Source organism: Lolium rigidum, chromosome 6 (assembly GCF_022539505.1).
Source record: "Lolium rigidum isolate FL_2022 chromosome 6, APGP_CSIRO_Lrig_0.1, whole genome shotgun sequence".
Taxonomy (NCBI): domain Eukaryota; kingdom Viridiplantae; phylum Streptophyta; class Magnoliopsida; order Poales; family Poaceae; genus Lolium; species Lolium rigidum.
The window spans coordinates 103,520,748-103,532,758 of record NC_061513.1 but is presented as its reverse complement, the minus strand read 5'-3'; the positions used below and the strand labels follow the sequence as shown (position 1 = coordinate 103,532,758).

The 12,011-nt window shown below is 45.8% G+C and overlaps 1 protein-coding gene across 1 annotated transcript; it reads left to right on the top strand.

Annotated features, from left to right (window-relative positions):
- The first annotated feature begins 1,205 nt into the window (after positions 1–1,205).
- Positions 1,206–7,293, top strand: LOC124663060. Its single transcript, XM_047200814.1, has 3 exons — positions 1,206–1,474; positions 5,002–5,170; positions 7,207–7,293. Exons 1-3 carry the CDS (start codon positions 1,206–1,208, stop codon positions 7,291–7,293), a joined length of 525 nt encoding a protein of 174 aa, XP_047056770.1.
- Positions 7,294–12,011: the final 4,718 nt, after the last annotated feature.

Genomic DNA, 12,011 nt, shown 5'->3' with positions numbered 1-12,011 from the left:
CGTCATCATGGAGTTTCGATCCCGACCGACGCGATTGATTTCATGTTCTCCGGTTGAAAACCTAACCTCCACCGGGAGTGGGTGGCGGTGGCGAACACGTCACTACCTTATTGGAGGCGTCGCCTTGGAGCACTTGGCCTTTGTGGTGCGACGGTTTTGCGGTGGTGGGGGTACATGGCTATGTGGTCGCGGGCAGTGGACGCCGAGGCAGCCCCGAAAGCATGGTGCTTGGTTGACGACTTGAAGATATGCGTGGGCACAAATTATGTTGACCTGGCTTGTTCGTCTTCGGGTTACGTGAAGGTCGTCCTGATTGCTACGATGGGGCGGCAGCCCCAAAGGCATGGTGCTTGGGTGACGACTTGAAGATATGTGGGGGCACCGATTATGTGGACCTAGCTGGTTCGTCTTCAGCCAATGCGAAAGTCATTCTGACTGGTACGTCGGGGCGGTGGCCGCGGTGGCCGTAGAGCTGAAGGTGTGTTTGTTGTGTTGGTAGCTGCAAGCACGTGGATGACATGCCTCATCACTTATGTGGTTTTTCATCTCGATTTTGCTTATAAACCGGGCATCGTATAATTTGTATAGTTTTTTTTGTCAGTTCTGCTATGAATCAGTCAACTGAGATTTTTCTTAAGTATAAGTCACTTACAAAAATGTGCTTTGAGTAAAAAAGTGCAATTGCAGTTTTCTGATAGAAATGTGCAACTGAATCGAGTTGCACTTTTCTTTAAACTATGGTTGCACTTTTCTGAGTTAACTGAGACTTAAGAAAATCTACACACCCTTTTTTTTTTTGTACCCGAACTTTCTTATTTCTTATAACCTTGTCTTGTATCTAATCTAGCAGCAGATATCGAGCGTTTTGTTCACAAAAGAAATTGTCCATGTCCTCCCAACTCCTATAGCACCATAGCGGGACAGACTGACAGAGTGACACTGTCGTATCGTACGGCAGTCTTGCCGTGCTCCTACGGGCACCCGCGCACCCGTGCCAAACCGGCAGATATACCGTGAGAGCATGACATGCGCGGCGTCTCCGCCGCCCTGACGCCTGACGGCTAGCGAACTCAGGCCAACCCATCGCCGCACACAGCCTCTCTTCTACCGCCTCCGTTCCTCGTCGCACCCTCACCCGTTAGCCTAGCCGCAAACCAACCCGGGGCAGCAGCGGCCGACCGGCGCACCCCAGCCTGACCCAAGAGATGGGGCGAGACGCGACCGTAGCCCCGCAGCCGGTCGCGGCCGGCGCGCCGGAATTGGGGAAGGCCGAGTCGATGGTCATCGACGTCGACGCGGTGGCCGCGGTCCACGGCGTGGCGTGCCGTATCTGCCACCTCAGCCCTGAGGGCGGCGACGGGCCTGCGACGTTGCCCGGGGCGGAGGTGATCCGGCTCGGCTGCGGCTGCAAGGAGGAGCTCGGCGACGCGCACCGCCAGTGCGCCGAGGCATGGTTTCGGATCAAGGGCGACAGGTATACCTCTCTGGCTGTATCCTCTTTTGCTGCTAGCTTGTTTCCAATGCAGTAGTATGAGTTGTTGTCGAAATGCATGTTTGCTGCTTGTTGTAATTCGGCGCAGACCAACAGACATGCATCGAGCCCATCCTCCTGCCTCCTTGGACACACCATTTGTTTGATTAATGGCAATGATCTCTACATTAGCAGAACTAGCAGAGTTGGCTCTCGAGTCATAACGTTCTAGCAATTTCTGCAACGGGGAAAGCTTCGGAGTTCATATGGCCACAAGAATAATTGTCTTTATTAGCCAAAAGCTGCTATGGCGATGTTACTACAGTCGTACAGACTGTACTGTTAATATAATTCTCAGCTAAAGCTTCTCTCGCTGTTTATGCTTGCAACGATTTAGGTTTGATGGACCTGAGGGCACATGCATATCATGTGTTGATTTCGAAAAAAAAAGGCATATCATGTGTTGATTTCAATACCCGAGGGCAGATGGGCCTGAAGGAACTATACCTTGGTATAAGAAAGTTTTGAATACCTAAGGGCATCCATTGTTTTCTTGAAAGGATAGTTATCCAGGATGGATGAAGCAAAGAACTAAGAGCATCTCCACTCGTCTCCCCGACGAGACCCCCGGGCGACGTTTTTCCCATCCAGACGGCGAAATTCGGCCCAGTCGCGCCCCCGGTTCCTCGTTTTCGTCCGGATTTGGCCCTTCATCCATTCGGCGAGCCCACGCCATCCCCGGTCCCCGGGCATCTATCGGGGACTCCGGACGAGTGAAAAGAGGGGAATGGCCCGATCTGTCGGCGACTCGACACACGAACCCCACCGCCACCTCGCGCAAAATCTCCCCCACCCCTCGTACCTCTCTCGCCGCCGGCACCACCCCGCCGGCTTGTTGCCCAGATTCCGCCGTCCCTCCTTCTCCACCTGCCTATATTCCGCCGTCTTTCGACGAAGGCCTATCTGGCTGCTCCTCCGCCGGCCTGTTTTCCGACTTTGGCCTACTCCTCGTCGCTCGCGGCTCGAGTTGCCTCGACCACGCCCGTCAGGTGTTCGTCCATTTGCCTCGCCAGCCATGGACTCGGACGAAGAGGAGGAGCAGATGTTCGTCGAGCTTATGCGAGAAGAGATGGCAGCCGCCGCCCAAGACCAGGAGCACATGATGATCCTCGGTTGCTTGTCAAGCATGTACGCCGGACTGGCAACTGGTCGACGTGGTGGGTCGGCACTAGGTCGCCGGAAGTGCAAGTCGAGACAACGAATGGAGGGCTACTGCATGTTGTACGTCGACTACTTCGCCGACAATCCATTGCACGGTGAGAGTGTTTTCCGGCGTCGTTTCAGGATGAGCAGAAAGCTATTTCTGCAAATTGTGTATGTCATCCGAGACTTTGACCCCTACTTCGGATGCAAGGCGGATTGCCTTGGTTTGGTTGGATTTTCGTCACCTGCGAAGTGCACCTGTGGCTATGAGGATGCTGGCGTATGGAGCTCCCGGTGATGGTGCGGATGACTATCTTCGGATGACGGAGTCCACCGCCCTTGATTGTTTCTACCGGTTCCGCGGGGCCGTCATAGCGATGTTCGGGGACTTTTACTTGAGATCACCCACTGTCGAAGACACTCAGATGATCCTTGCAACAAATGAAGCTAGGGGTTTTCCAGGGATGCTTGGAAGCATTGACTGCATGCATTGGAAATAGAAGAACTATCCGTTTGCGTGGCAGGGAATGTACAAGGGTCACAAAAATGGCTGCACTGTGATACTTGAAGCAGTGGCTACCCATGATCTCTGGATTTGGCACTCTTTCTTTGGTATGCCTAGATCCAACAATGACATCAACGTCCTAAACTGCTCCCCGATCTTTTCCAAGCTTGTTGAGGGTCATGCTCCCCCGGTGAACTATGTGATCGATGGTTGGCACTACAACAAAGGATACTACCTTGCAGACGGTATCTATCCAAAGTGGGCAACATTTGTGAAGACTATCTCAAAACCTAGCACCCCCAAACTTTGCGAGTTTGTGAAGAAACAAGAAGCTTGCCGAAAAGACGTGGAGCGTGCATTTGGTGTCCTCCAGCAGAGATTTGCTGTCGTCCGGTTCCCCGCTATGACTTGGTCCAAAGATCAGATGTGGGAGGTGATGAACTGCTGTGTGTGCCTACACAATATGATTATTGAAAATGAGCGAAAACATCTGGTTCCTCTGGCTGAGCAACACGCACCATTTGAGAGAGAGGATCCTCTTGCACAGCCTAATCACCAGGTGCCTCCATCATGGGCCGCCTTCATTGCTATGCGCCAGAAGATTCGAGACTCTACAATGCATCAGCAACTGCAAGATGATCTGGTGGAGCACATATGGACGCTCCGAGGCAACACCAACGCCGACGCCAACTAGTCTGTCATAATTTGTTTGAAAAATTGTGAAATTGTGTGCTTCATTTGTTTCAGCACTTGTTAAACATTGTACTGATTATCGCCGAATTTGTTTCAGCAATTTTCGTACTCTTGCTCGCCGAACTTGTTAAATTTTATGTTGAATTTGTTTGAAATATGTCAAATGGTCGAGGTTAGGGGTTTCCTGCCGGGGGGACGGCTGGAACTTCGGCGCTCCCCAGGCCAAATCTTCCTCCAATCCGGACGAAAATTTCGCCGGATTTGGGCGTGGGGAGCGCCAACGAGTGGAGATGCTCTAAATTCGTTCCTTCTGGATGCTTGCTGGGTTTGCGCTTTTCAGCCCTTAGTGTCCTCTGTCTAAGCCTTTGTGTCACTCTCTCGACATGTGAGCGGCTTTCCTTTGGCGTTGAACAATAACTAGATATTATTGTGAGATAAACCAATTGGCTTTGAGAAATGTGACGTTGTTGACGATGTCTCTCTCTCGCCTGACTCCAACAGGCAGATGGTTTCTATTGATGATGGGGTACCTAAGTCTGGACTGTCGGCTTCCGTATCCGGAGCTATCGTCGTCACGGAAGTTTGCGATTTTCTCGCCACCTTGGCTACTGCCTACCCTGGATCTGCAGTTGGATCTGCGGTTGGCTGACGGGTGCCCCCAATGTCGTAGCATGTCTCGGTGTTGGAGTGTCTTGTGTGAGTGTTTGTTAGTGCTGCGGTATTGAAGTGTTGGAGTGTCTTGTTTGTGGGCGTGTGTGTGGGTGTGTTCTTTGTGTGGGCTTGGCCCCTGTCGTTGTAGGTTTTCGCCCGGTTTTCTCCTAAAAACTGGGCACTCTCTTCTTAATTAATAGATGAGGTAAAGCATTTGCCTCCATTTCAAAAAAAAAAGATAAATCAATTGCCTTATGCCCTTTGCTTGGGTGAAATCAACCAATATTTTTTCACAGGCATACCAAGTTGTTTTCTATAATTTAGATGGCACATTTTTCACTCAACAGCTAGCCAACTATCAGGTTCCTGTTGTTTTATAAACATTCATCCTTTGACAATCTCGTATCAACTTGTTGCGTGCTCTCTGGAACTTGCATCAAGTGACTAAGGATTCTGATATACTTTAATTACCACACAGGCGCTGTGAAATTTGTGGTTCAGTTGCCAAAAACATCACTGGATTGGAAGTGAAAAGATTCATGGAGGAGTGGCATGGGCGAACAATGGCAGACACCAGAATAACTATGGAGGGGGAAAGTACTTGCTGGAGGCGGCAGCCGTTTTGTAACTTGTTGCTAGCTTGCTTACTGACTGCTTTCATGCTTCCCTGGTTTTTTCGTGCACATATATTCTGATTTATGCTGTTGTAACTGTGTCACGTGGAATCGCACAAATTGTACATAATTTTATTGGAAGAATCACAACAAAGCTCCTTATATTTTTTTGAGAAAAAACCATTTGGGTAGTTTTCCTCATAATGTGTTACTTAAACTCCCTAAAACTCTTTTTAATAATAATGCTGATTTGAAATTCTGCAATTTGTTTTTGGTAATACAATATGCCGCTGAATAAAAAGAGCCCAAGTAGGGAGTTTTTAAACATTCTATGTTTATTTCGTTCTCATTACTCATCAACACATCACTCTTGAAGATAGTATGTTCCTTATTCCTGCTTTCCTGCTATGACTTGGCCTCTTATTCTGTCTCCCTTGCTGACATGGGCAGTGAGATTATCCCTTCTGTGAAACTGATGTATTGTAATAGATATTATCCAAATGCACATCCTGTTGCTTCTCGAAGTGTTGGACTCCTGTAAATATTTTATGAGACGATGTGTGACATTTTCCTAACTCTTGTCTTCTTTTTTCTGGCACACCCTCTTGCTTCCCGACGTGTTGGACTGCGGTAACCTTTTTATGAGACAATGTGCAACATTTTTCCAAGCATTATACAAACTTGTTCACTTTATTTAACACCCTTTTATCTTCCTCTTTTTGTTGTAGTAAGAACTTTGCCAAAGTTTTGTAATAGCTTGTAAACCAAGAACTGCAGGTTCACACGATTCTTGCTATCACAAACTTTTTTTTCTCTCTACCCATCAGCATGTTGTACAAGTTTCAAAGAGGAGAGAGAGGGGGAGATCTGATCATATGATGATTTGTACGAGTTTCTGCTTTGATGAATATGTTGTTCTCTCCATACTCCACCATCAGTCCATCATGTCTCAATTGTTCTGTTTGTGCACACTGGAAATGCCAGAAATCTATCTTCGTCCTGCCTTTGACGTGTAACACCATATACGGAGTACCATAGTTGGAACATTTGTACCTCGAATCAGAAAGTTAAATCTGGATGCATAGAATCCAGTATCTCTCCGTTTTATGTTCATCGCATCCTACAATCGGCTGGAGCCTCAGCTCATTTAGGAGGACCACTTTGCTTCTTCCCACGTCCACGAGTCGTCGTCGCCCTCAGATTAAATGAACATCAGATCGTTATCCCTGTTGTCCCTGTTCCAAAGTTGAAAAGTAAAAGTGGGCTACATAGCTGAAAGCCAGTCATCGCTCGTCCTCAGATTAAATGAACATCAGATCGTTATCCCCGTCCCCGTTCCAAAGCTGAAAGGTAGAAGTGGGCTAGGTAGCTGAAAATCAGTCATCGCTGATATGTTATTGTCAACGCAGCTCTCTATTGCTGCCTCAAACTTATGTTGTGTAGAAGATAAAGGCCTTCGTCTCTATAGTGTTTGCTATCGCTGCCTCTGCGGCATTTGTTAACTTGTTGGACTATGGTAATCTTTTCATGAGACAGTGTGTCATTTGTCCAACATTCCAAGCATTATATAAACTTGTTAACTTTATTTAAAACCTTTTTTTCATTTTAGTAAGAGCTATGGCCAAATTTTCCTGCAGCTTGTAAACCAAGAAATTGCAGGTTACACGCTTCTTGTTATTAGTGTCACAAACTTTTTTTTTCTCTACACACAACTAGTTGGTCGTACAAGTTTCAGAGTGGAGAGAGAGGGAGAGATGTGATCCTATAATCAGCTCGAGCCGGACCACTTTGCTTCTTCCCACACATCCATCGGCCCTCGTCGTCGTCAGATTAAATGAACATATATCGTTGTTATCCATGTCCCTGTTCCGAAGTTGAGAAGTAGAATTGAGCTTACACGTAGCTGAAAATCAGTCAAAGCTCTTGCGGGTGGACTTGGATATGGGTTTGTCAATGCAACTATCTGTTGCTAGCTCAAACTTATCTCCTGCGGGAGAGGAATATCTCGGTGTCGACATTGTATTTGCTATCGCTGCCACTGCATACATAGCACCTGACGACGACATCGTTTTATACATGCATATATGCAATGTAATCGTGTGCAAACTCCCAACCAAGCAATCGGCGCCGCCCACGGCGAGATTCAGAGAAACTGACGCCCATGCCTTCTCGTCGGAACCTGAAGCATCGTGATGTACTTGCCCCAACACGATAGTTTCTGGACGGTGCATTTTGCGGCGGTTTGTTTCGTACGGGCTCGTCTAATACAGCAACAAAGCGCCACCGAAAGTAGAGACACAGCTGCAATACATTTTGTAGGGGCATTATTTTACCAAATGATGATGGTGCGCAACCTGGAGTATATAGCATAAAACTACCACTTTCTATGCAAAATTTCGGAAAACTACTACTTTTCGTTTGAATCGCATAGAACTACCACATTTGACGGAGGTTGTCTCAGATAGCACTAATTCTGAATTGAACACGAATTGATAGCCGTTCCGACAACGCTGGCCCACTGGCAGGCATGACGTGGCACCCTAGAGTCCGTCGTTTTGTAGATAGGTCCTTAAGTTAAGACAAATTACGCAGGGGTCCTTCGTGTCTCGCAGTTTTCAAATAATCACATATTTATTTTTCAAACCTTCATAACTTTTAAATACTAATTCAAATCAAAAAACTTTTAATACGAAAAATGCTCATAAATGTTTGAATATTTCAAATATAAATTTTTTGAAACCTTCATAACTTTCGAATACTAATTCAAAAGAAAAAACTTATAACATTAAAGTGCTCAGAAATGTTTGAATATTTTAAATTTAAACTTTTTAAAACCTTCATAACTTTTGAATACCAATTCAAATGGAAAAACTTATAACATGAAAAGTGCTCAGAAATGTTTGAATATTTCAAATATATAAATTCAGTTCACTATTTTAGATAATTAAAATTTACAAACAAATAAATTACTTCTATTCATAAGGTAAATTTTGGAAATTCATAACTTCAATTCTGTAACTCCAAATAATATAAATAATATGTCTAAATTTGTTAGAAAAATCCAAGGAATCTATTTCTAACATCCATAACCTCAGATTGTGCTTCTCGTGCACCTGCGTCTTTGCTACACGTCAGTTACCTGAAGTACGTCGGTCTGTCGCAATTTCGGTTCCCCGTCAATGACAAGTGGACGAGCATTATTGTCGGCAGATTCGGGCAACACACAACCGCCCTCGCCGGGGTGGGCCACCGTGCCACCGCCCGGCCAGGTAATCTTCCCCGATCTGCGCAGGCCGTCGCGCCAACTCCGTTGGTTTCCTGTTGCGCTTCCCTTGTTCGTGGTCATGGGGCTGGTCAGGTACCCGCGCGAGCAAAGTATATAGAATAGAACTACCACTTTCTATGCAAAGTATCTATGTTAGAAATGGATTCCTTGGATTTTTCTAATAAATTTAGACATATTATTTATATTATTTGGAGTTATAGAATTGACGTTATGAATTTCCGAAGTTTATATTATAAATAGAAGTAATTTATTTGTTTGTAAATTTTAATTATCTGAAATAGTGAACTGAATTTATATATTTGAAATATTCAAACATTTCTGAGCACTTTTCATGTTATAAGTTTTTCCATTTGAATTGGTATTCAAAAGTTATGAAGGTTTCAAGAAGTTTAAATTTGAAATATTTAAACATTTCTGAGCACCTTTCATATTATAAGTTTTTCCATTTGAATTGGTATTCAAAAGTTATGAAGATCACGTAAAAAAAAGTTATGAAGGTTTTAAAAAGTTTAAATTTGAAATATTCAAACATTTCTGGGCACTTTTCATGTTATAAGTTTTTTCATTTGAATTAGTATTCAAAAGTTATGAAGGTTTCAAAAAGTTTATATTTGAAATATTCAAACATTTCTGAGCACTTTTCGTATTAACAGTTTTTTTATTTGAATTAATATTTAAAAGATATGAAGCTTTGAGAAATAAATATGTGATTATTTGAAAATTGCGAGACACGAGGGACCCCTGCGTAATTTGCCTTCAAAACTTAAGGACCTATCTACAAAACGATGGACTCTATGGTGCCACGTCATGCCTGCCAGTGGGCCAGCGTTGTCGGAACGGCTATCAATTCGTGTTCAATTCAGAATCGGTGTTATCTGAGACAACCTCCGTCAAATGTGGTAGTTCTATGCGATTGGAACGAAAACTAGTAGTTTTTCGAAATTTTGCATAGAAAGTAGTAGTTTTATGCTATATACTCCGCAACCTGTGCTACGTCGAAAGGTTTGCTTTTCCGTACTACTTTTAAATGGGGCTTAGCAGCCGGTGCATATGATGTTATGCCATCAGATTAGATGTCCTAACGAGGCTAACCTGGCTCTGTCAGTATAGGTGTTTGGGCGGCGGTACATTTAAACCAAGAATTTTGTTTAGTGCAGTAAGTACACTTCATTCTGCTAGTGCCGTCGAGAGGTTTAGAACGAAAAGTTAATTTCCTGGAAAATTCATGATCAGTGACACAGAAAATGGACTTTCTTTAAATCTCAACACCAAGGAAAACCTTAGTGCAAAATTGATTTATGTTCGTCAAAAAAAGTATCGATCCCACCTTTGGTTACTCTTCCCGCTTTTTGATCCCAGATTTGAAATTTTCCTTTCTGTATTTTGGATTGTGCTGTTGGAATTCACAGGAACAAAATGCCACCGTGTGGTAGCGGTAGGGGCATACTTTTACCAAATGATGAGCTTAACTTGAGCGACATACAAAGGTTTGCCTGCAAGAGGGTGATCATAGGATCTTCCTACTTAATTAAATGGGGCTTAGCCGCCAGTGCATATGATATTATGCTGTCACATCAGATATCCAAACAAGAGTCTAACCATGCATGTCTGCACATGCGGTGCTAAGACACCAGGCGCACATTACACTGGATTGGTTAAATCTTTTTTTTTTTTTTGAAACGAGGGCAAAAGCTTTGCCCATTCCATTGATTAAGATAGTAGTTTACAGCCAGAGAACAGAAGGCAGGAGGCAAAACAGAGGACAGGAACCGCTCTATCCACTCGACCCTCATCCCCTCCGCCTCCGACCTCCCCAGATCCGGGCCGTTTGGCCCCTCCCCTCTCTCTCCGGCGGTCGCCGGTGTTGAGCTGGGTGAGGGACCCGTCCCTGTACAGCAGTTGTTACGTTTTGGCCTAGGTGCCCGTGTTTTGCCTCTATAGCGTGGTGTCAGCTCTATGCTAGGAGGAAGGCGTTGGATTCTTCTGGCCGGATCCAGTGCTTGCTGGCGGTTCTTCTTCTCGTCGCGGAGCTCCTGAGGTTGGAGCCGGAAGTGCCAGGAAGGGGAGCGACTAGCTACTCCATTAATAAGGCCTCTGCTGGCGACAACCCGAGTCGACCCAGCTGTGTGGTTGTGTCTATGTCTCTTCGTCGGCGTGGTGGCGAATGGAGGAGAACGCACGACGATGCAGCAGATGGCGGTCTGATGGCGTGTATTTCACACGTTCGTTGGGCAACCCCAAGAGGAAGGTATGATGCGCACAACAGCAAGTTTTTCCTCAGAAAGAAACCAAGGTTTATCGAACCAGGAGGAGCCAAGAAGCACGTTGAAGGTTGATGGCGGCGGGATGTAGTGCGGCGCAACACCAGGGATTCCGGCGCCAACGTGGAACCCGCACAACACAACCAAAGTACTTTGCCCCAACGAAACAGAGTGAGGTTGTCAATCTCACCGGCTTGCTGTAACAAAGGATTAACCGTATTGTGTGGAAGATGATTGTTTGCAGAGAAAACATTAAAAACAAGTATTGCAGCAGATTTGTATTTCAGTATTAAAAGAATGGACCGGGGTCCACAGTTCACTAGAGGTGTCTCTCCCATAAGATAAAAGCATGTTGGGTGAACAAATTACAGTCGGGCAATTGACAAATAGAGAGGGCATAACAATGCACATACATGACATGATAAGTATAGTGAGATTTAATTGGGCATTACGACAAAGTACATAGACCGCCATCCAACTCGCATCTATGCCTAAAAAGTCCACCTTCGAGGTTATCGTCCGAACCCCCTCCGGTATTAAGTTGCAAAGCAACGAGATAATTGCATTAAGTATGGTGCGTAATGTAATCAACAACTACATCCTCGGACATAGCGCCAATGTTTTATCCCTAGTGGCAACAAGCACAACACAACCATAGAACTTTCCGTCACTCGTCCCGGTGTCAATGCAGGCATGAACCCACTATCGAGCATAAATACTCCCTCTTGGAGTTAAAAGCAAAAACTTGTCCAGAGCCTCTACTAGTAACGGAGAGCATGCAAGATCATAAACAACACATATGTAATAACTTGATAATTAACATGACATGGTATTCTCTATCCATCGGATCCTGACAAACACAACATATAGAATTACAGATAGAAGATCTTGATCATGTTAGGCAGCTCACAAGATCCAACAATGAAGCACAATGAGGAGCAGACAACCATCTAGCTACCGCTATGGACCCATAGTCCAGGGGTGAACTACTCACTCATCACTCCGGAGGCGACCATGGCGGTGTAGAGTCCTCCGGGAGATGAATCCCCTCTCCGGCAGGGTGCCGGAGGAGATCTCCAGAATCCCCCGAGATGGGATCGGCGGCGGCGGCGTCTCAGTAAGGTTTTCCGTATCGTGGTTTTTCGCCCCAGGGGTTTCGCGACGGAGGCTTTAAGTAGGCGGAAGGGTAGAGTTGGGGGCCTGACGAGGGGCCCACACCATAGGGCGGCGCGGGCCCCTCCTTGGCCGCGCCGCCTTGTGGTGTCGCCACCTCGTGGCCCCACTTCGTATGCTCTTCGGTCTTCTGGAAGCTCCGTGGAAAAATAGG

Coding starts and splice junctions, on each gene's coding strand:
- LOC124663060 (XM_047200814.1), top strand. CDS start 1,206: ATGGGGCGAGACGCGACCGTAGCCCCGCAGCCGGTCGCGGCCGGCGCG. Junction 1,475..5,001: donor TTTCGGATCAAGGGCGACAG/GTATACCTCTCT, acceptor ATTACCACACAG/GCGCTGTGAAATTTGTGGTT. Junction 5,171..7,206: donor ACTTGTTGCTAGCTTGCTTA/CTGACTGCTTTC, acceptor CGACGACATCGT/TTTATACATGCATATATGCA.